The 24,785-nt window shown below is 46.2% G+C and overlaps 1 protein-coding gene and 1 pseudogene across 1 annotated transcript; both read left to right on the top strand.

Moving 5' to 3' along the window:
• The first annotated feature begins 17,485 nt into the window (after nucleotides 1-17,485).
• Nucleotides 17,486-22,050, top strand: LOC121845497. The gene is made up of 2 exons (XM_042316967.1): nucleotides 17,486-17,520; nucleotides 21,313-22,050. Exon 2 carries the CDS (start codon nucleotides 21,334-21,336, stop codon nucleotides 22,048-22,050), a length of 717 nt encoding a protein of 238 aa, XP_042172901.1. The 5' UTR covers nucleotides 17,486-17,520; nucleotides 21,313-21,333.
• On the top strand, nucleotides 21,894-23,890 carry LOC112240120 (annotated as a pseudogene).
• Nucleotides 23,891-24,785: the final 895 nt, after the last annotated feature.

Raw genomic sequence — 24,785 nt, 5'->3', positions numbered from 1 at the left:
CTCTTGCCAGGTTCACCTCGTAAAAAGAGGTTTGTAACCTCCAGGGTCTTTTTCAAGGTTAAAAAAAGGTCAACTTAAAAAGTAAATATTCAGTAGGTAGGCTATACCGTTTCCCACACATCCTCACTGTAGTTCAGCGTGAAGTATTGATTACAACACGTCTAGATGATCTGGTGACCAATTCTCTGGGAAAGGACCCCCTGTTGGGTAATGGCTTTCAGAGCTTTGTGTCCCGGTCTTCATTAGGTGAAGTAGAGGCGGACCAAAACGCAGCGTGATTATATTGATTCATGTTTAATAAAAACAGATAAACACAAACACTACAAAACAATAAACGTGGAAAACCAAACACAGTCCTATCTGGTGCAAAACACAGAGACAGGAACAATCACCCACAAACACACAGTGAAACCCAGGCTACCTAAATATGGTTCCCAATCAGAGACAATGACTAACACCTGCCTCTGATTGAGAACCATATCAGGCCAGACATAGAAATAGACAAACAAGACATCCAACATAGAATGCCCACTCAGATCACACCCTGACCAACCAAAACATAGAAACATACAAAGCAAACTATGGTCAGGGTGTGACACTTTGAGAGCAAAATGGGTTTAGAGGGATCTTTCTTTCTACACACACACACGTCTGTGTCCATACATCCATCTGTATTCCCGCGTGTATAATCCATCGGTGTTGCCACGGTGAAAACAACCGCCCGACTACAGATAGCGGACCGCTGTGTTGATAACGTTCGCTCGTTTCAATCCAGGGAGCAAATGAGGAAATAATTACCTTCATCGGCGCCTCCAGCTGCGACTGGCTGTTAGCATGTGGCTCAATCCCAGGAAAGCAAGACTCAATCACCTGCTGCCTTGGAGACACTTCAAACCAGTTGCTCCTGAGACTCCATTACGGGGACAGAGTTTCAATCTCCAGGTATATATATAGAGGAACACTGATGAAACAGACTCCATTAGGGGGACAGAGTTTCCATCTCCAGGTATATATAGAGAGGAACACTGATGAAACAGACTCCATTAGGGGGACAGAGTTTCCATCTCCAAGTATATATAGAGAGGAACACTGATGAAACAGACTCCATTAGGGGGACAGAGTTTCCATCTCCAAGTATATATAGAGAGGAACACTGATGAAACAGACTCCATTAGGGGGACAGAGTTTCCATCTCCAGGTATATATAGAGAGGAACACTGATGAAACAGACTCCATTAGGGGGACAGAGTTTCCATCTCCAGGTATATATATAGAGGAACACTGATGAAACAGACTCCATTAGGGGGACAGAGTTTCCATCTCCAGGTATATATATAGCTTGTTATCCAAGTGGACCTTTACCAGGAGGAGAGAGGAGGAGAGAGAAAAGGGTTAGAGAAGAGGAGAGAGGGGTGTAGAGAGGAGGAGAGAGAAGAAGGGAGGGGAGGAGATTGGAGTAGAGATAGGGATGTAGAGAGGAGAGAGTAGAGGAGAAAGGGGTGTAGTAGAGAGGAGGAGAGAGAAGAAGGGAGAGCAGGTGATTGGAGTAGAGAGAGGGATGTAGAGAGGAGGAGAGAGTAGAGGAGAGAGGGGTGTAGAGAGGTGGAGAGAGAAAAAGGGAGAGGAGGAGATTGGAGTAGAGAGAGGGATGTAGAGAGGAGGAGAGAGTAGAGGAGAGAGGGGTGTAGAGAGGAGGAAAGAGGAGGGGAGAGGAGGAGATTGGAGTAGAGAGGGGGATGTAGAGAGGAGGAGAGAGGGGGTGTAGAGAGGAGGAGGGAGAGGAGTAGAGAGGAGAGGGGAGGAGAGAGGAGGAGAGAGAGGAGAGAGAGGAGTAGAAAGGAGGAGAGAGAGGAGAGGAGAGGAGAGAGGGTTGTAGAGAGGAGGAGAGAGGAGAGAGAGGAGTAGAAAGGAGGAGAGAGGAGAGGAGAGAGAGGAGAGAGAGGAGAGGAGAGAGAGGAGTAGAAAGGAGGAGAGAGAGGAGAGGGGAGGAGGAGAGAGAGGAGAGGGGAGGAGAGAAGGGTGTAGAGAGGAGGAGAGGAATAGAAAGGAGGAGACAGAGGAGAGGAGAGAGAGGAGGAGGAGAGCGGAGAGGGGTGTGCTGGTTATTCCTGATGTCCGGCTGTCTCACTCTCCAGTCTCTTAGAGGATGACTGATACTGCTCTCCTCGATGCTCTACAACTCCAACTCCAGCCCCCACCTTTACCAGGAGGAGAGAGGAAGAGAGTGGAGTAGAGAGGAGAGGGGTGTGCTGGTTATTCCTGATGTCCGGCTGTCTCACTCTCCAGTCTCTTAGAGGATGACTGATACTGCTCTCCTCGATGCTCTACATCTCCAACTCCAGCCCCCACCTTTACCAGGAGGAGAGAGGAGGAGAGAGGAGTAGAGAGAGGAGAGGGGTGTGCTGGTTATTCCTGATGTCTGGCTGTCTCACTCTCCAGTCTCTTAAATCAAATCAAATCAAATCAAATTTATTTATATAGCCCTTCGTACATCAGCTGATATCTCAAAGTGCTGTACAGAAACCCAGCCTAAAACCCCAAACAGCAAGCAATGCAGGTGTAGAAGCACGGTGGCTAGGAAAAACTCCCTAGAAAGGCCAAAACCTAGGAAGAAACCTAGAGAGGAACCAGGCTATGTGGGGTGGCCAGTCCTCTTCTGGCTGTGCCGGGTGGAGATTATAACAGAACATGGCCAAGATGTTCAAATGTTCATAAATGACCAGCATGGTCGAATAATAATAAGGCAGAACAGTTGAAACTGGAGCAGCAGCACAGTCAGGTGGAAGTTGAAACTGGAGCAGCAGCATGGCCAGGTGGACTGGGGACAGCAAGGAGTCATCATGTCAGGTAGTCCTGGGGCATGGTCCTAGGGCTCAGGTCAGTTGAAACTGGAACAGCAGCATGGCCAGGTGGACTGGGGACAGCAAGGAGTCATCATGTCAGGTAGTCCTGGGGCATGGTCCTAGGGCTCAGGTCCTCCGAGAGAGAGAAAAGAAAGAGAAGGAGAGAATTAGAGAACGCACACTTAGATTCACACAGGACACCGAATAGGACAGGAGAAGTACTCCAGATATAACAAACTGACCCCAGCCCCCGACACAAACTACTGCAGCATAAATACTGGAGGCTGAGACAGGAGGGGTCAGGAGACACTGTGGCCCCATCCGAGGACACCCCGGACAGGGCCAAACAGGAAGGATATAACCCCACCCACTTTGCCAAAGCACAGCCCCCACACCACTAGAGGGATATCTTCAACCACCAACTTACCATCCTGAGACAAGGCTGAGTATAGCCCACAAAGATCCCCGCCACGGCACAACCCAAGGGGGCGCCAACCCAGACAGGATGACCACAACAGTGAATCAACCCACTCAGGTGACGCACCCCCTCCAGGGACGGCATGAGAGAGCCCCAGCAAGCCAGTGACTCAGCCCCTGTAATAGGGTTAGAGGCAGAGAATCCCAGTGGAAAGAGGGGAACCGGCCAGGCAGAGACAGCAAGGGCGGTTCGTTGCTCCAGAGCCTTTCCGTTCACCTTCCCACTCCTGGGCCAGACTACACTCAATCATATGACCCACTGAAGAGATGAGTCTTCAGTAAAGACTTAAAGGTTGAGACCGAGTTTGCGTCTCTGACATGGGTAGGCAGACCGTTCCATAAAACTGGAGCTCTATAGGAGAAAGCCCTGCCTCCAGCTGTTTGCTTAGAAATTCTAGGGACAATTAGGAGGCCTGCGTCTTGTGACCGTAGCGTACGTGTAGGTATGTACGGCAGGACCAAATCAGAGAGATAGGTAGGAGCAAGCCCATGTAATGCTTTGTAGGTTAGCAGTAAAACCTTGAAATCAGCCCTTGCTTTGACAGGAAGCCAGTGTAGAGAGGCTAGCACTGGAGTAATATGATCACATTTTTGGTTCTAGTCAGGATTCTAGCAGCCGTATTTAGCACTAACTGAAGTTTATTTAGTGCTTTATCCGGGTAGCCGGAAAATAGAGCATTGCAGTAGTCTAACCTAGAAGTGACAAAAGCATGGATTAATTTTTCTGCATCATTTTTGGACAGAAAGTTTCTGATTTTTGCAATGTTACGTAGATGGAAAAAAGCTGTCCTCGAAATGGTCTTGATATGTTCTTCAAAAGAGAGATCAGGGTCCAGAGTAACGCCGAGGTCCTTCACAGTTTTATTTGAGACGACTGTACAACCATTAAGATTAATTGTCAGATTCAACAGAAGATCTCTTTGTTTCTTGGGACCTAGAACAAGCATCTCTGTTTTGTCCGAGTTTAATAGTAGAAAGTTTGCAGCCATCCACTTCCTTATGTCTGAAACACATGCTTCTAGCGAGGGCAATTTTGGGGCTTCACCATGTTTCATTGAAATGTACAGCTGTGTGTCATCCGCATAGCAGTGAAAGTTTACATTATGTTTTCGAATAACATCCCCAAGAGGTAAAATATATAGTGAAAACAATAGTGGTCCTAAAACGGAACCTTGAGGAACACCGAAATTTACAGTTGATTTGTCAGAGGACAAACCATTCACAGAGACAAACTGATATCTTTCCGACAGATAAGATCTAAACCAGGCCAGAACATGTCCGTGTAGACCAATTTGGGTTTCCAATCTCTCCAAAAGAATGTGGTGATCGATGGTATCAAAAGCAGCACTAAGGTCTAGGAGCACGAGGACAGATGCAGAGCCTCGGTCCGATGCCATTAAAATGTCATTTACCACCTTCACAAGTGCCATCTTAGAGGATGACTGATACTGCTCTCCTCGATGCTCTACAACTCCAACTCCAGCCCCCACCTTTACCAGGAGGAGAGAGGAGGAGAGAGGAGTAGAGAGAGGAGAGGGGTATGCTGGTTATTCCTGATGTCTGGCTGTCTCACTCTCCAGTCTCTTAAAGGATGACTGATACTGCTCTCCTCGATGCTCTACATCTCCAACTCCAGCCCACGACTTTACCAGGAGGAGAGAGGAGGAGAGAGGAGTAGAGAGAGGAGAGGGTGTGCTGGTTATTCCTGATGTCTGGCTGTCTCACTCTCCAGTCTCTTAGAGGATGACTGATACTGCTCTCCTCGATGCTCTACATCTCCAACTCCAGCCCCCACCTTTACCAGGAGGAGAGAGGAGGAGAGAGGAGGAGAGAGAGGAGAGGGGTGTAGAGAGGAGAGAGAGGAGGAGAGATGATGCTCTACATCTCCAACTCCAGCCCCCCCCTTTACCAGGAGGAGAGAGGAGGAGAGAGAGGAGAGGGGTGTAGAGAGTAGAGAGAGGAGGAGAGATGATGCTCTACATCTCCAACTCCAGCCCCCACCTTTACCAGGAGGAGAGAGGAGGAGAGAGGAGGAGAGGGGTGTAGAGAGGAGAGAGAGGAGGAGAGATGATGCTCTACATCTCCAACTCCAGCCCACGACTTTGCTTCACATGTCATGTTCCTTTCTTGTCCTTGTGGAACATCAGTAAAGTAATGGTCAGAGACCCTTATCAGTTAGGTACCTTCATGTCATCCTGTGGGAACACTGCAATCCTGTTCATTTGTTTTGTTTTAACAGTTGACACTGTTCTCCCCCGGAGTTCCCCCGTCTCCTCAGATGACGTTGATCTGATAAGAGGTTTTACGACAGCCGCCCCATAACGGGACCTGCTTCTTTAGATTTGACATCCTCTACAGCTCAAAGATCCACTCTGTTTTTTTTTTGTTTTTTTACAGCTCTTTGTGTAGCTTCAAAATATGGCTAAAACTATCATGCTGACCTCATGGACTGTCAGTCAGTCCTTTCCCGAAGCTCCGTCTGTGAATCCCTCCGTTTTATAACACCTCAAACCTTTGTTTTTTAATCATCACAAAGTGGGCCTTTCTCTGCTCTCCTCCTTACATTTAAATCCACCCCGGGAATACACTTCTAATTACGCTGACACGCGCTACTGGACGGCTCCTCACTTAGCAGAGGTCGTCACGGTGATTGTTGGATCATGGGGGGGGGGTTCAGGATCGTGATTGGATAATTGCTCTGACATCACCAGGGTATCTTTGAGATTAGAGAACAGAGTTGTGTCTCAGATGGAACTCGATTCCCAAGTCAGTGGAGTTATTTGGACCTGACAGTAGTAGTGAACTATATAGGGTAGAGGTAGTTATCTGGACCGGGCCCTGGCGGTAGTAGTGGACTATATAGGGAAGAGGTAGTTATCTGGACAGGGCCCTATAGAACCCCCATAGCCACATACCACTATAGAACCCCCCCCATAGCCACATTACACTTTAGAACTCCCCCCATAGCCACATACCACTTTAGAACTCCCCCTAGCCACATACCACTATAGAACCCCCTAGCCACATACCACTGTAGAACCCCCCAGCCACATACCACTGTAGAACCCCCCAGCCACATACCACTGTAGAACCCCCCAGCCACATACCACCATAGAACCCCCCAGCCACATACCACTTTGAACTCTCCCCCAGCCACATACCACTATAGAACCCCCCTAGCCACATACCACTGTAGAACCCCCCCCTAGCCACATACCACTGTAGAACCCCCCAGCCACATACCACTTTGAACCCTCCCCCTAGCCACATACCACTTTGAACTCTCCCCCTAGCCACATACCACTTTGAACTCTCCCCCTAGCCACATACAGACACTAGATGGTAGAAGATACAGACACTAGACAGGGGAAGATACAGACACTAGACAGGGGAAGATACAGACCCTAGAAGATACAGACACTAGAAGATACAGACACTAGAAGATACAGACCCTAGAAGATACAGACACTAGACAGGGAAGATACAGACCCTAGAAGATACAAACACTAGACAGGGGAAGATACAGACCCTAGAAGATACAGACACTAGACAGGGGAAGATACAGACACTAGAAGATACAGACACTAGACAGGGGAAGATACAGACACTAGAAGATACAGACACTAGATGGTAGAAGATACAGACACTAGACAGTAGAAGATACAGACACTAGACAGTAGAAGATACAGACACTAGATGGTAGAAGATACAGACACTAGACGGTAGAAGATACAGACACTAGATGGTAGAAGATACAGACACTAGACGGTAGAAGATACAGACACTAGACGGTAGAAGATACAGACACTAGACGGTAGAAGATACAGACACTAGATGATAGAAGATACAGACACTAGATGGTAGAAGATACAGACACTAGATGGTAGAAGATACAGACACTAGACAGGGGAAGATACGGACACTAGACGGTAGAAGATACAGACACTAGATGGTAGAAGATACAGACACTAGACTGTAGAAGATACAGACACTAGATGGTAGAAGATACAGACACTAGACGGTAGAAGATACAGACACTAGACGGTAGAAGATACAGACACTAGATGATAGAAGATACAGACACTAGATTGTAGAAGATACAGACACTAGATGGTAGAAGATACAGACTAGACGGTAGAAGATACAGACACAAGATGGTAGAAGATACAGACACTAGACAGGGGAAGATACAGACACTAGAAGATACAGACACTAGATGGTAGAAGATACAGACACTAGACAGTAGAAGATACAGACACTAGATGGTAGAAGATACAGACACTAGACGGTAGAAGATACAGACACTAGACGGTAGAAGATACAGACACTAGACAGTAGAAGATACAGACACTAGATGGTAGAAGATACAGACACTAGATGGTAGAAGATACAGACACTAGATGGTAGAAGATACAGACACTAGATGGTAGAAGATACAGACACTAGATGGTAGAAGATACAGACACTAGATGGTAGAAGATACAGACACTAGACGGTAGAAGATACAGACACTAGATGGTAGAAGATACAGACACTAGATGGTAGAAGATACAGACACTAGATGGTAGAAGATACAGACACTAGATGGTAGAAGATACAGACACTAGATGGTAGAAGATACAGACACCAGATGGTATAAGATACAGACCCTAGAAAATACAGACACTAGATGGTAGAAGATACAGAAACTAGATGGTAGAAGATACAGACACTAGAAGATACAGACACTAGATGGTAGAAGATACAGACCCTAGAAGATACAGACACTAGATGGTAGAATATACAGACACTAGATGGTAGAAGATACAGACACTAGATGGTAGAAGATACAGACCCTAGAAGATACAGACACTAGATGGTAGAAGATACAGACCCTAGAAGATACAGACACTAGATGGTAGAAGATACGGACACTAGATGGTAGAAGATACAGACACTAGATGGTAGAAGATACAGATACTAGATGGTAGAAGATACAGACACTAGATGGTAGAAGGTACAGACACTAGATGGTAGAAGATACAGACACTAGATGGTAGAAGATACAGACACTAGATGGTAGAAGATACAGACACTAGATGGTAGAAGATACAGACACTAGATGGTAGAAGATAGAGACACTAGATGGTGGAAGATACAGACACTAGATGGTAGAAGATACAGACCCTAGAAGATACAGACACTAGATAGTAGAAGATACAGACACTAGATGGTAGAAGATACAGACCCTAGAAGATACAGACACTAGATGGTAGAAGATACAGACACTAGATGGTAGAAGATACAGACACTAGATGGTAGAAGATACAGACACTAGATGGTAGAAGATACAGACACTAGATGGTAGAAGATACAGACCCTAGATGGTAGAAGATACAGACACTAGAAGATACAGACACTAGATGGTAGAAGATACAGATACTAGATGGTAGAAGATACAGCCACTAGATGGTAGAAGATACAGACACTAGATGGTAGAAGATACAGACACTAGATGGTAGAAGATACAGACACTAGATGGTAGAAGATACAGACACTAGATGGTGGAAGATACAGACACTAGATGGTAGAAGATACAGACCCTAGATGGTAGAAGATACAGACACTAGATGGTAGAAGATACAGACACTAGATGGTAGAAGATACAGACACTAGATGGTAGAAGATACAGACACTAGATGGTAGAAGATACAGACACTAGATGGTAGAAGATAGAGACACTAGATGGTGGAAGATACAGACACTAGATGGTAGAAGATACAGACCCTAGAAGATACAGACACTAGATAGTAGAAGATACAGACACTAGATGGTAGAAGATACAGACCCTAGAAGATACACACACTAGATGGAAGAAGATACAGACACTAGATGGTAGAAGATACAGACACTAGATGGTAGAAGATACTAGATGGTAGAAGATACAGACACTAGATGGTAGAAGATACAGACCCTAGATGGTAGAAGATACAGACACTAGAAGATACAGACACTAGATGGTAGAAGATACAGACACTAGATGGTAGAAGATACAGACACTAGATGGTAGAAGATACAGACACTAGATGGTAGAAGATACAGACACTAGATGGTAGAAGATACAGACACTAGATGGTAGAAGATACAGACACTAGATGGTAGAAGATACAGACACTAGATGGTAGAAGATACAGACACTAGATGGTAGAAGATACAGACACTAGATGGTGGAAGATACAGACACTAGATGGTAGAAGATACAGACCCTAGATGGTAGAAGATACAGACACTAGATGGTAGAAGATACAGACACTAGACGGTAGAAGGTACAGACACTAGATGGTAGAAGGCACAGACACTAGATGGTAGAAGATACAGACACTAGATGGTAGAAGATACAGACACTAGATGGTAGAAGATACAGACACTAGATGGTAGAAGATACAGACACTAGACGGTAGAATATACAGACCCTAGAAGATACAGACACTAGATGGTAGAAGATACAGACACTAGATGGTAGAAGATACAGACACTAGATGGTAGAAGATACAGACACTAGATGGTAGAAGATACAGACACTAGACGGTAGAAGATACAGACACTAGACGGTAGAAGATACAGACCCTAGAAGATACAGACACTAGATGGTAGAAGATACAGACACTAGATGGTAGAAGATACAGACACTAGATGGTAGAAGATACAGACACTAGAGGGTAGAAGATACAGACACTAGATGGTAGAAGATAGAGACACTAGATGGTGGAAGATACAGACACTAGATGGTAGAAGATACAGACCCTAGAAGATACAGACACTAGATGGTAGAAGATACAGACACTAGATGGTAGAAGATACAGACACTAGATGGTAGAAGATACTAGATGGTAGAAGATACAGACACTAGATGGTAGAAGATACAGACCCTAGATGGTAGAAGATACAGACACTAGATGGTAGAAGATACAGACACTAGATGGTAGAAGATACAGACACTAGATGGTAGAAGATACAGACACTAGATGGTAGAAATACAGACACTACAGACACTAGATGATAGAAGATACAGACACTAGATGGTAGAAGATACAGACACTAGATGGTAGAAGATACAGACACTAGATGGTAGAAGATACAGACACTAGATGGTAGAAGATACAGACACTAGATGGTAGAAGATACAGACACTAGATGGTGGAAGATACATACACTAGATGGTAGAAGATACAGACCCTGGATGGTAGAAGATACAGACACTAGATGGTAGAAGATACAGACACTAGACGGTAGAAGGTACAGACACTAGATGGTAGAAGGTACAGACACTAGATGGTAGAAGATACAGACACTAGATGGTAGAAGATACAGACACTAGATGGTAGAAGATACAGACACTAGATGGTAGAAGATACAGACACTAGACGGTAGAAGATACAGACCCTAGAAGATACAGACACTAGATGGTAGAAGATACAGACACTAGATGGTAGAAGATACAGACACTAGATGGTAGAAGATACAGACACTAGATGGTAGAAGATACAGACACTAGATGGTAGAAGATACAGACACTAGACGGTAGAAGATACAGACCTAGACTAGAAGATACAGACACTAGATAGAAGATACAGACCCTAGAAGATACAGACACTAGATGGTAGAAGATACAGACACTAGATGGTAGAAGATACAGACACTAGATGGTAGAAGATACAGACACTAGATGGTAGAAGGTACAGACACTAGATGGTAGAAGATACAGACACTAGATGGTAGAAGATACAGACACTAGATGGTAGAAGATACAGACACTAGACGGTAGAAGATACAGACCCTTGAAGATACAGACACTAGATGGTAGAAGATACAGACACTAGATGGTAGAAGATACAGACCCTAGAAGATACAGACACTAGATGGTAGAAGATACAGACACTAGATGGTAGAAGATACAGACACTAGATGGTAGAAGATACTAGATGGTAGAAGATACAGACACTAGATGGTAGAAGATACAGACCCTAGATGGTAGAAGATACAGACACTAGAAGATACAGACACTAGATGGTAGAAGATACAGACACTAGATGGTAGAAGATACAGACACTAGATGGTAGAAAATACAGACACTAGATGATAGAAGATACAGACACTAGATGGTAGAAGATACAGCCACTAGATGGTAGAAGATACAGACACTAGATGCTAGAAGATACAGACACTAGATGGTAGAAGATACAGACACTAGATGGTAGAAGATACAGACACTAGATGGTGGAAGATACAGACACTAGATGGTAGAAGATACAGACCTAGATGGTAGAAGATACAGACACTAGATGGTAGAAGATACAGACACTAGACGGTAGAAGGTACAGACACTAGATGGTAGAAGATACAGACACTAGATGGTAGAAGATACAGACACTAGATGGTAGAAGATACAGACACTAGATGGTAGAAGATACAGACACTAGATGGTAGAAGATACAGACACTAGACGGTAGAAGATACAGACCCTAGAAGATACAGACACTAGATGGTAGAAGATACAGACACTAGATGGTAGAAGATACAGACACTAGATGGTAGAAGATACAGACACTAGATGGTAGAAGATACAGACACTAGACGGTAGAAGATACAGACACTAGACGGTAGAAGATACAGACCCTAGAAGATACAGACACTAGATGGTAGAAGATACAGACACTAGATGGTAGAAGATACAGACACTAGATGGTAGAAGATACAGACACTAGATGGTAGAAGATACAGACACTAGATGGTAGAAGATACTAGATGGTAGAAGATACAGACACTAGATGGTAGAAGATACAGACCCTAGATGGTAGAAGATACAGACACTAGAAGATACAGACACTAGATGGTAGAAGATACAGACACTAGATGGTAGAAGATACAGACACTAGATGGTAGAAAATACAGACACTAGATGATAGAAGATACAGACACTAGATGGTAGAAGATACAGACACTAGATGGTAGAAGATACAGACACTAGATGGTAGAAGATACAGACACTAGATGGTAGAAGATACAGACACTAGATGGTAGAAGATACAGACACTAGATGGTGGAAGATACAGACACTAGATGGTAGAAGATACAGACCTAGATGGTAGAAGATACAGACACTAGATGGTAGAAGATACAGACACTAGATGGTAGAAGGTACAGACACTAGATGGTAGAAGATACAGACACTAGATGGTAGAAGATACAGACACTAGATGGTAGAAGATACAGACACTAGATGGTAGAAGATACAGACACTAGACGGTAGAAGATACAGACCCTAGAAGATACAGACACTAGATGGTAGAAGATACAGACACTAGATGGTAGAAGATACAGACACTAGATGGTAGAAGATACAGACACTAGATGGTAGAAGATACAGACACTAGACGGTAGAAAATACAGACACTAGACGGTAGAAGATACAGACCCTAGAAGATACAGACACTAGATGGTAGAAGATACAGACACTAGATGGTAGAAGATACAGACACTAGATGGTAGAAGATACAGACACTAGATGGTAGAAGGTACAGACACTAGATGGTAGAAGATACAGACACTAGATGGTAGAAGATACAGACACTAGATGGTAGAAGATACAGACACTAGACGGTAGAAGATACAGACCCTAGAAGATACAGACACTAGATGGTAGAAGATACTAGATGGTAGAAGATACAGACACTAGATGGTAGAAGATACAGACCCTAGATGGTAGAAGATACAGACACTAGAAAATACAGACACTAGATGGTAGAAGATACAGACACTAGATGGTAGAAGATACAGACACTAGATGGTAGAAAATACAGACACTAGATGATAGAAGATACAGACACTAGATGGTAGAAGATACAGACACTAGATGGTAGAAGATACAGACACTAGATGGTAGAAGATACAGACACTAGATGGTAGAAGATACAGACACTAGATACAGACAGACACTAGATGGTGGAAGATACAGACACTAGATGGTAGAAGATACAGACCCTAGATGGTAGAAGATACAGACACTAGATGGTAGAAGATACAGACACTAGACGGTAGAAGGTACAGACACTAGATGGTAGAAGATACAGACACTAGATGGTAGAAGATACAGACACTAGATGGTAGAAGATACAGACACTAGATGGTAGAAGATACAGACACTAGATGGTAGAAGATACAGACACTAGACGGTAGAAGATACAGACCCTAGAAGATACAGACACTAGATGGTAGAAGATACAGACACTAGATGGTAGAAGATAGGTTTCTTTCTTTCCTAAATGGGACAACAGCCGGACAGCAGGAGTGTGTGTGTGTGTGTGTGTGTGTGTGTGTGTGTGTGTGTGTGTGTGTGTGTGTGTGTGTGTGTGTGTGTGTGTGTGTGTGTGTTTTTATAGTTTATATGCATCACTAGACTGTGACTCTCCGTGACTCTATAATAGTATCTATAATGAGATGTTCTAGTCTACAGAACCTCTTCTTTATGGACAGAAATGAGGATCAAATCCTCCCTACAGAGGACGTTTCCTCTGAAAGGAAGTAAATATCGCCATCTCTTGGACAATATTAGAAGTACAAGTGTTGTGCCAAGACAGGAAGTTCATGAAGTAACCACTAGAGGGTAGAAGTCTAAAATTCCGGGTAAATTGAACATTAAACATCATGATTGTTGTTTAAAATTTAAAGCTGATGTTTTGGGATATCTATCCTGTTCCTTTATCCATCTTTATATTGTGTTGTACCTTCCAATAAGTCTTAAACAGGCCATACATAACTTTACAGAGCTCTTGAGCCAAAATGGGTCCCTGAAATGGACAGAAATCATCGTCTTAAACAGGCCATACATAACTTTACAGAGCTCTTGAGCCAAAATGGGTCCCTGAAATGGACAGAAATCATAGTCTTAAACAGGCCATACATAACTTCACAGAGCTCTTGAGCCAAAATGGCTCCCTGAAACCATAGAATTAGGCATTAGAACAATAGAATGGACATGAACTATCTTATGACAGTATAGAAGGTCAGACATTTTGGTGAAGAAGTTAATGCTGTGATAAGATATTTAGTCAAACAATGAGTTTTAAGATTATCTGCACAGTTTATTAGCTAGCTAGCTAGACACTTATCTGCACAGTTTATTAGCTAGCTAGCTAGACACTTATCTGCACAGTTTATTAGCTAGCTAGCTAGACACTTATCTGCACAGTTTATTAGCTAGCTAGCTAGACACTTATCTGCACAGTTTATTAGCTAGCTAGCTAGACACTTATCTGCACAGTTTATTAGCTAGCTAGCTAGACACTTATCTGTATGTTTATTATCTAATAAGCTAGACACTTTTAGGCTCACGTCAAAAATATATATTTTTGTTGTTGCATTTAAGCTTACCCTAACCCTTTTCCTAACTTTAACCTAATTCTCCTAAACTGATACGTTAATTCTCCTAACCTGCAGCCTAAATTCTCCTAACCTGCAGCCTAAATTCTCCTAACCTGCAGCCTTAATTCTCCTACCCTGCAGCCTAAATTCTCCTAACCTGATAGGTTAATTCTCCTAACCTGCAGCCTTAATTCTCCTAACCTGCAGCCTAAATTCTCCTAACCTGCATCCTAAATTCTCCTAAACTGCAGCCTAAATTCTCCTAACCTGCAGCCTAAATTCTCCTAACCCTGATACGTTAATTCTCCTAACCTGCAGCCTAAATTCTCCTAACCTGCAGCCTAAATTCTCCTAACCTGCAGCCTAAATTCTCCTAACCCTGATACGTTAATTCTCCTAACCTGCAGCCTAAATTCTCCTAACCTGCAGCCTAAATTCTCCTAACCTGCAGCCTAAATTCTCCTAACCTGCAGCCTTAATTCTCCTACCCTGCAGCCTAAATTCTCCTAACCTGATAGGTTAATTCTCCTAACCTGCAGCCTTAATTCTCCTAACCTGCAGCCTAAATTCTCCTAACCTGCAGCCTAAATTCTCCTAACCCTGATACGTTAATTCTCCTAACCTGCAGCCTAAATTCTCCTAACCTGCAGCCTAAATTCTCCTAACCCTGATACGTTAATTCTCCTAACCTGCAGCCTAAATTCTCCTAACCTGCAGCCTAAATTCTCCTAACCTGCAGCCTAAATTCTCCTAACCCTGATACGTTAATTCTCCTAACCTGCAGCCTAAATTCTCCTAACCTGCAGCCTTAATTCTCCTAACCTGCAGCCTAAAATCTCCTAACCTGCAGCCTAAATTCTCCTAACCTGCAGCCTAAATTCTCCTAACCTGCAGCCTAAATTCTCCTAACCCTGATACGTTAATTCTCCTAACCTGCAGCCTAAATTCTCCTAACCTGCAGCCTAAATTCTCCTAACCTGCAGCCTTAATTCTCCTAACCTGCAGCCTAAATTCTCCTAACCTGTAGCCTAAATTCTCCTAACCTGCAGCCTAAATTCTCCTAACCCTGATACGTTAATTCTCCTAACCTGCAGCCTAAATTCTCCTAACCTGCAGCCTAAATTCTCCTAACCCTGATACGTTAATTCTCCTAACCTGCAGCCTAAATTCTCCTAACCTGCAGCCTAAATTCTCCTAACCTGCAGCCTAAATTCTCCTAACCCTGATACGTTAATTCTCCTAACCTGCAGCCTTAATTCTCCTAACCTGCAGCCTAAATTCTCCTAACCTGCAGCCTAAATTCTCCTAACCTGCAGCCTAAATTCTCCTAACCCTGATACGTTAATTCTCCTAACCTGCAGCCTAAATTCTCCTAACCCTGATACGTTAATTCTCCTAACCTGCAGCCTAAATTCTCCTAACCTGCAGCCTAAATTCTCCTAACCTGCAGCCTTAATTCTCCTAAACTGCAGCCTAAATTCTCCTAACCCTGATACGTTAATTCTCCTAACCTGCAGCCTAAATTCTCCTAACCTGCAGCCTAAATTCTCCTAACCTGCAGCCTTAATTCTCCTAACCTGCAGCCTAAATTCTCCTAACCTGCAGCCTAAATTCTCCTAACCTGCAGCCTAAATTCTCCTAACCCTGATCCCCAAAAAAGACTAATCTGACTTTAATTTGACAAAAGCTGGATCTCTTCTAGCCATGACCCAGTTTTAAGTTGGGATGATTCTATTAACTTCATCAAGATAACTGTCAATATGCCAACATTCCTTACAAAGAATGCAGACATTCCACAGCCATGCACCCGGCTGAATGTGACGATTGCACTTAGACAACTTGTAAAAGCAACCAGTACGAATATTTTATCAAATTGTAACCCTCACAGCTTTTCAAGAGAACAAACATTGAGACATTTATGGTCTGTTTGCATAGTTTAGAGGCTATTTATACCAACAACAAAAAAAACTGTATAAAATGATTTATAATTATAGGACATTATTTCTATTACACAGTTTCTGATATATCACATGGCTTGCTTATATTCTCCTCCTTGAGTAAAAGCAGGACATCACCTCTGTATCTAATGCCATTTATTACAATTAGACTGGTTTGGATTTCTCCCTGACCAAAATGGCTGCCATTATCCAACCATTCTGGAACTATGAGGGTTATGACATTTTCCCCTGTCTGGAGGCTGTCTATGAGCCTATTGACAGAAATATTGTCCAGAATTCTGCCATCAGAAATGAATTGTCAAAAATCAAAACAGATCATTCTATATCTAGTCTTTAACTATTGGCCCGAGGCTACGGATCCGTATTTAACAGCCCCATTACGTTCCCGTGGGACCCCCTGGATAGATCCGTATCACATTCATGTGTTTCTTAACCTCTACTTTACACCCCCTGGACAGATCCGTATCACGTTCATGTGCTTCTTAACCTCTACTTTACACCCCCTGGACAGATCCGTATCACATTCATGTGCTTCTTAACCTCTACTTTACACCCCCTGGACAGATCCGTATCACATTCATGTGCTTCTTAACCTCTACTTTACACACACATTGTTGTGGTCACCCTCCCTACACATTTCTCAACGTCAACGGTGGTGTCTCTGTGGTGTGTCTGGTCTGGCTGTGGTCTCTGTGGTGTGTCTGGTCTGGCTGTGGTCTCTGTGGTGTGTCTGGTCTGGCTGTGGTCTCTGTGGTGTGTCTGGTCTGACTGTGGTCTCTGTGGTGTGTCTGGTCTGGCTGTGGTCTCTGTGGTGTGTCTGGTCTGGCTGTGGTCTCTCCCATGTCTCTGTGGTGTGTCTGGTCTGGCTGTGGTCTCTGTGGTGTGTCTGGTCTGACTGTGGTCTCTGTGGTGTGTCTGGTCTGACTGTGGTCTCTGTGGTGTGTCTGGTCTGACTGTGGTCTCTGTGGTGTGTCTGGTCTGGCTGTGGTCTCTCCCATGTCTCTGTGGTGTGTCTGGTCTGACTGTGGTCTCTGTGGTGTGTCTGGTCTGGCTGTGGTCTCTGTGGTGTGTCTGGTCTGACTGTGGTCTCTGTGGTGTGTCTGGTCTGACTGTGGTCTCTGTGGTGTGTCTGGTCTGACTGTGGTCTCTGTGGTGTGTCTGGTCTGGCTGTGGTCTCTGTGGTGTGTCTGGTCTGGCTGTGGTCTCTGTGGTGTGTCTGGTCTGGCTGTGGTCTCTGTGGTGTGTCTGGTCTGGCTGTGGTCTCTGTGGTGTGTCTGGTCTGGCTGTGGTCTCTGTGGTGTGTCTGGTCTGACTGTGGTCTCTGTGGTGTGTCTGGTCTGACTGTGGTCTCTGTGGTGTGTCTGGTCTGACTGTGGTCTCTGTGGTGTGTCTGGTCTGGCTGTGGTCTCTGTGGTGTGTCTGGTCTGGCTGTGGTCTCTGTGGTGTGTCTGGTCTGGCTGTGGTCTCTGTGGTGTGTCTGGTCTGGCTGTGGTCTCTGTGGTGTGTCTGGTCTGGCTGTGGTCTCTGTGGTGTGTCTGGTCTGACTGTGGTCTCTCCCATGTCTCTGTTGTGTGTCTGGTCTGGCTGCGGTCTCTGTGGTGTGTCTGGTCTGACTGTGGTCTCTGTGGTGTGTCTGGTCTGACTGTGGTCTCTCCCATGTCTCTGTGGTGTGTCTGGTCTGACTGTGGTCTCTGTGGTGTGTCTGGTCTGGCTGCGGTCTCTGTGGTGTGTCTGGTCTGACTGTGGTCTCTCCCATGTCTCTGTGGTGTGTCTGGTCTGACTGTGGTCTCTGTGGTGTGTCTGGTCTGGCTGTGGTCTCTGTGGTGTGTCTGGTCTGGCTGTGGTCTCTGTGGTGTGTCTGGTCTGGCTGTGGTCTCTCCCATGTCTCTGTGGTGTGTCTGGTCTGACTGTGGTCTCTGTGGTGTGTCTGGTCTGACTGTGGTCTCTGTTGTGTGTCTGGTCTGACTGTGGTCTCTGTGGTGTGTCTGGTATGACTGTGGTCTCTGTGATGTCTCTGTGGTGTGTCTGGTCTGACTGTGGTCTCTCCCATGTCTCTGTGGTGTGTCTGGTCTGACTGTGGTCTCTCCCATGTCTCTGTGGTGTGTCTGGTCTAGCTGTGGTCTCTCCCATGTCTCTGTGGTGTGTCTGGTCTGACTGTGGTCTCTGTGGTGTGTCTGGTCTGGCTGCGGTCTCTGTGGTGTGTCTGGTCTGGCTGTGGTCTCTGTTGTGTGTCTGGTCTGGCTGTGGTCTCTGTGGTGTGTCTGGTCTGGCTGTGGTCTCTCCCATGTCTCTGTGGTGTGTCTGGTCTGACTGTGGTCTCTGTGGTGTGTCTGGTATGACTGTGGTCTCTGTGATGTCTCTGTGGTGTGTCTGGTCTGACTGTGGTCTCTCCCATGTCTCTGTGGTGTGTCTGGTCTGACTGTGGTCTCTCCCATGTCTCTGTGGTGTGTCTGGTCTGACTGTGGTCTCTGTGGTGTGTCTGGTCTGACTGTGGTCTCTGTGGTGTGTCTGGTCTGGCTGTGGTCTCTGTGGTGTGTCTGGTCTGGCTGTGGTCTCTGTGGTGTGTCTGGTCTGGCTGTGGTCTCTGTGGTGTGTCTGGTCTGACTGTGGTCTCTGTGGTGTGTCTGGTCTGACTGTGGTCTCTGTGGTGTGTCTGGTCTGACTGTGGTCTCTGTGGTGTGTCTGGTCTGGCTGTGGTCTCTCCCATGTCTCTGTGGTGTGTCTGGTCTGACTGTGGTCTCTGTGGTGTGTCTGGTCTGGCTGTGGTCTCTGTGGTGTGTCTGGTCTGACTGTGGTCTCTGTGGTGTGTCTGGTCTGACTGTGGTCTCTGTGGTGTGTCTGGTCTGACTGTGGTCTCTGTGGTGTGTCTGGTCTGGCTGTGGTCTCTGTGGTGTGTCTGGTCTGGCTGTGGTCTCTGTGGTGTGTCTGGTCTGGCTGTGGTCTCTGTGGTGTGTCTGGTCTGGCTGTGGTCTCTGTGGTGTGTCTGGTCTGGCTGTGGTCTCTGTGGTGTGTCTGGTCTGACTGTGGTCTCTGTGGTGTGTCTGGTCTGACTGTGGTCTCTGTGGTGTGTCTGGTCTGACTGTGGTCTCTGTGGTGTGTCTGGTCTGGCTGTGGTCTCTGTGGTGTGTCTGGTCTGGCTGTGGTCTCTGTGGTGTGTCTGGTCTGGCTGTGGTCTCTGTGGTGTGTCTGGTCTGGCTGTGGTCTCTGTGGTGTGTCTGGTCTGGCTGTGGTCTCTGTGGTGTGTCTGGTCTGACTGTGGTCTCTCCCATGTCTCTGTTGTGTGTCTGGTCTGGCTGCGGTCTCTGTGGTGTGTCTGGTCTGACTGTGGTCTCTGTGGTGTGTCTGGTCTGACTGTGGTCTCTCCCATGTCTCTGTGGTGTGTCTGGTCTGACTGTGGTCTCTGTGGTGTGTCTGGTCTGGCTGCGGTCTCTGTGGTGTGTCTGGTCTGACTGTGGTCTCTCCCATGTCTCTGTGGTGTGTCTGGTCTGACTGTGGTCTCTGTGGTGTGTCTGGTCTGGCTGTGGTCTCTGTGGTGTGTCTGGTCTGGCTGTGGTCTCTGTGGTGTGTCTGGTCTGGCTGTGGTCTCTCCCATGTCTCTGTGGTGTGTCTGGTCTGACTGTGGTCTCTGTGGTGTGTCTGGTCTGACTGTGGTCTCTGTTGTGTGTCTGGTCTGACTGTGGTCTCTGTGGTGTGTCTGGTATGACTGTGGTCTCTGTGATGTCTCTGTGGTGTGTCTGGTCTGACTGTGGTCTCTCCCATGTCTCTGTGGTGTGTCTGGTCTGACTGTGGTCTCTCCCATGTCTCTGTGGTGTGTCTGGTCTAGCTGTGGTCTCTCCCATGTCTCTGTGGTGTGTCTGGTCTGACTGTGGTCTCTGTGGTGTGTCTGGTCTGGCTGCGGTCTCTGTGGTGTGTCTGGTCTGGCTGTGGTCTCTGTTGTGTGTCTGGTCTGGCTGTGGTCTCTGTGGTGTGTCTGGTCTGGCTGTGGTCTCTCCCATGTCTCTGTGGTGTGTCTGGTCTGACTGTGGTCTCTGTGGTGTGTCTGGTATGACTGTGGTCTCTGTGATGTCTCTGTGGTGTGTCTGGTCTGACTGTGGTCTCTCCCATGTCTCTGTGGTGTGTCTGGTCTGACTGTGGTCTCTCCCATGTCTCTGTGGTGTGTCTGGTCTGACTGTGGTCTCTGTGGTGTGTCTGGTCTGACTGTGGTCTCTGTGGTGTGTCTGGTCTGACTGTGGTCTCTGTGGTGTGTCTGGTCTGACTGTGGTCTCTGTGGTGTGTCTGGTCTGACTGTGGTCTCTCCCATGTCTCTGTGGTGTGTCTGGTCTGACTGTGGTCTCTCCCATGTCTCTGTGGTGTGTCTGGTATGACTGTGGTCTCTCCCATGTCTCTGTGGTGTGTCTGGTCTGGCTGTGGTCTCTGTGGTGTGTCTGGTATGACTGTGGTCTCTGTGATGTCTCTGTGGTGTGTCTGGTCTGACTGTGGTCTCTGTGGTGTGTCTGGTATGACTGTGGTCTCTCCCATGTCTCTGTTGTGTGTCTGGTCTGGCTGCGGTCTCTGTGGTGTGTCTGGTCTGGCTGCGGTCTCTGTGGTGTGTCTGGTCTGACTGTGGTCTCTGTGGTGTGTCTGGTCTGGCTGTGGTCTCTGGTGTGTGTCTGTTCATGGTCCAGCTGATATCCCATGTGCTGACCCCAGGGTGCAGTATCGTGGCATTGGTTGCCGTGTGTTTCCATGTGAACAGCCTGCCTGGCTGGCCTGCCTGTGAAGGGATGACCAGGACAGAGAGGGAGGATCTTCTTAACAGCAGTGACCGCTGCCCAGATCCACAGCCCTATTTAACCTGCTTGGCCGTCTCCTATAGCATCACACACACTGGATACAACAGGAGGATACTACAGGAGGATACTACAGGAAGATACTACAGGAGGATCCTACAGGAAGATACTACAGGAGGATCCTACAGGAGGATACTACAGGAAGATACAACAGGAGGATCCTACAGGAGGATCCTACAGGAAGATACAACAGGAGGATACTACAGGAGGATACTACAGGAGGATCCTACAGGAGGATCCTACAGGAAGATACTACAGGAGGATACTACAGGAGGATACTACAGGAGGATCCTACAGGAGGATCCGACAGGAAGATACTACAGGAGGATCCTACAGGAGGATACTACAGGAGGATCCTACAGGAGGATCCAACAGGAAGATACTACAGGAGGATCCTACAGGAGGATCCTACAGGAGGATCCTACAGGAGGATCCGACAGGAAGATACTACAGGAGGATCCTACAGGAAGATACTACAGGAGGATCCTACAGGAAGATACTACAGGAGGATCCTACAGGAAGACACTACAGGAGGGGGACTGAGCCTGACACTCTCTGTAAGTAGACTGACACTGATAACAGGTGACTATAACCGCATGGAGTCAAAGGACCAGGCTTGAATGTGCTCTTACATTCAAGGTCATTTCCTTTACAGTAAAAAACCTTTTGTGGTCAACTATCCCTGTACCAGGATACAGGTATTATTATTTCAATTCATTGAATTGAATAAGGAACTGAATTTAATTCATATATTACATGATGAGGGAGAATTGGCTTTGAAATGTTGTAGACTTTGTTGCTTGTGTTTTTTGGTTTTGAAAAAGTTGCCTGTGATCTGTCCTTACTGTCCATTTTCTTCCTTCTCTTTCTCCAGAGCTGTGATCCTGACAAAGCTCATGTAATGTGGGTCGCTGAACAGATCCGTGTTTCAGTGGCCAAAAACAACCTTCTGTTGCAAATAGCGGAGTACAGCCTCCGCATCTCAGACATCATGTTGGGAGAAAGAACATCTCGGGAGAAAGGAAGGAAAACGATCTCTCTGTGTCCTAACATCATCACTCCGAATACAATCCCAGAGTTCTGCATCCCACCAAAGATCTCGCCACAGCAGGAGCTAAAGATGGTGGACTGGAGTAAAACTAGCCCTGTTGGAAAGGTGTCCTTTTCACCTGAGAAGGGCAGCAGCCCGGAGAGGGAGGTAGCAGTGAGAGAACCGTTCATCAACACTCACCCAACCTTCATCCAGGTAGAGAGCGTGGACGAGACTCCATACGACCAGGGCTTCAGTGATGAAGAGAGTACCAACGCTGACCCCCAGAGCCAAGCAGCTCTCTCCCTGCCCCACCTGGCCAAGGCCCAGACCTGCTACGGTTTCTGTACCCTCCTGGAGAGCCCCCACACCCGGAGGAAAGAGTCTCTGTTCCACAGCCACCCCAACGCCTGCCCCCTCCCCTGATCGCTGCCTCTCCCGGGCCTCGCGGCCGCTCCAAAACGTACCCCTCCAGAACCTCATCTCTACCCCACTCCCCGTCATCCTCCTTCAGCCTCACCAAGCTGACCTCCGGCAGGCTGTCTCCGGGAGGCTCCAGGCTGGTGGCTCTCCAGAGACAGAGCACCCTGGACAGTGACACCACCTCCTCCGCCGAGTCTTCCCCCTTCAGCTCCCCTCTCCTGGCCAGGCCGCCTCCCAAGTCCTCCCTGCTCAAAGCCCTGAGCCACGACAGACTGCTGTCCCGGACTATGAGAAAAGCTGTGCTCTCCAGAAACAACTCTCTGTCCACGGATGAAGGCAGCTCCACGGACAACAGCCCCAATATCATCCGGAGAGCCTCTGATGCTGGATTAGTAAAACCCCTTCCAGGTGCCTTCACCCTGGCTCCCCCTGCCATCTTCCCCAGAGACCTTGTCCTCCACAGAGAGAGGGTCATGAAGGAGAGTCTAGCTCCTGTAGGTAGAGAGGGGGCACTACGGCTCTCAGCAGAGTACTGCCTAGACAACCAGAGACTCAGAGTGAGGTTGGTCAGTGCTGAGGGACTGTATACTATCGCTGTGGATCCTAAGAGCATCAACTGCAGCATCAGTATCTGTCTGTTACCGGGGAAGATTCAGAAGCAACGCAGCGCGGTGATTAAGAGGAGCAGGAACCCCATCTTCAACGAGGATTTCTTCTTCTATGGTATCTCACAGAAAGATATCTGCTGTCGGTCGCTGCGGTTCAAAGTTGTCAACAAAATGTCCTCCATGAAAAGAGACTATATTTTGGGAGACTGTGAGATTTTGCTGGAAAGTTTATTATCTATGTAGAAATTGTTTATTTGCTTTAAAAAAAAAATAACTAGGCAAGTCAGTTAAAGAACAAATTCTTATTTTCAATGACAGCCTAGGAACAGTGGGTTAACTGCCTGTTCAGGGGCAGAACAACAGATTTGTACCTTGTCAGCTCGGGGGTTTGAACTCACAACCTTCCAGTTACTAGTCCAATGATCTAACCACTAGTCTACCCTGCCGATTGTATTTAATAATTTAAAAAAACTTTTTATACTGCTACATATTTATTAAATCAACGTAAAAAACACAATCTGGTTGTTTTGAGTCTTATCCTACTAAAGTGTGACAGTTTATTTCACCGGAGGTTGGTGGTACCTTAATTGGGGAGGACGGGCTCGTGGTAATGGCTGGAGCAGAATCAGTGGTGCGGAGCGGAATCAGTGTTTGGTTTCCATGGTTTCCATGTGTTTGGTGTCATTCCATTTGCTCCGTTCCAGACGTTTATGAGCCGTCCTCCCTTCAGCAGCCTCCACTGGTCTATTTCAACAGCTGCAATCGTCTACACAACAGCCTACATCGACACAAGGAAGGATTTAGAAATTGAATTCATGATTTAGATTTGGTCCATAAATGGAAACAATACAATGTTGGGCAGGCGTTTGATCTTTGAAGAGGTTGATTATTGTATTTGATACCTTTCTCAGACGTTGACGCATCAACCACTGGCTGCCTGCTACGTCATCGACTGTGTCTCGTCGACTGACAGATTGCTAGGACATGTGACGTGGTTTGCTGATGAGTAAAATACCTATCCAGACGTTGTACGATCTGTCAGGCGCCAGCAATGTAGGAATGTGCAGCAACATAATTTGTTTTTTCCCCCCTCCCTCCATACAACACACAAATAATTATAATAATTTCCTCATTTTAAACCATTGAAATACATGACAACATAAATGGGAAAATGTATTTAAAGGAAAAAGAAGAATGAATTGGACCTGCTTGAAAAC

This window comes from Oncorhynchus tshawytscha, unplaced genomic scaffold (genome assembly GCF_018296145.1).
Source record: "Oncorhynchus tshawytscha isolate Ot180627B unplaced genomic scaffold, Otsh_v2.0 Un_contig_721_pilon_pilon, whole genome shotgun sequence".
In the NCBI taxonomy this organism is placed as follows: Eukaryota; Metazoa; Chordata; class Actinopteri; order Salmoniformes; family Salmonidae; genus Oncorhynchus; species Oncorhynchus tshawytscha.
This window is presented reverse-complemented; position numbering and strand designations above follow the sequence as displayed.

Coding starts and splice junctions, on each gene's coding strand:
- LOC121845497 (XM_042316967.1), top strand. CDS start 21,334: ATGGTCCAGCTGATATCCCATGTGCTGACCCCAGGGTGCAGTATCGTG.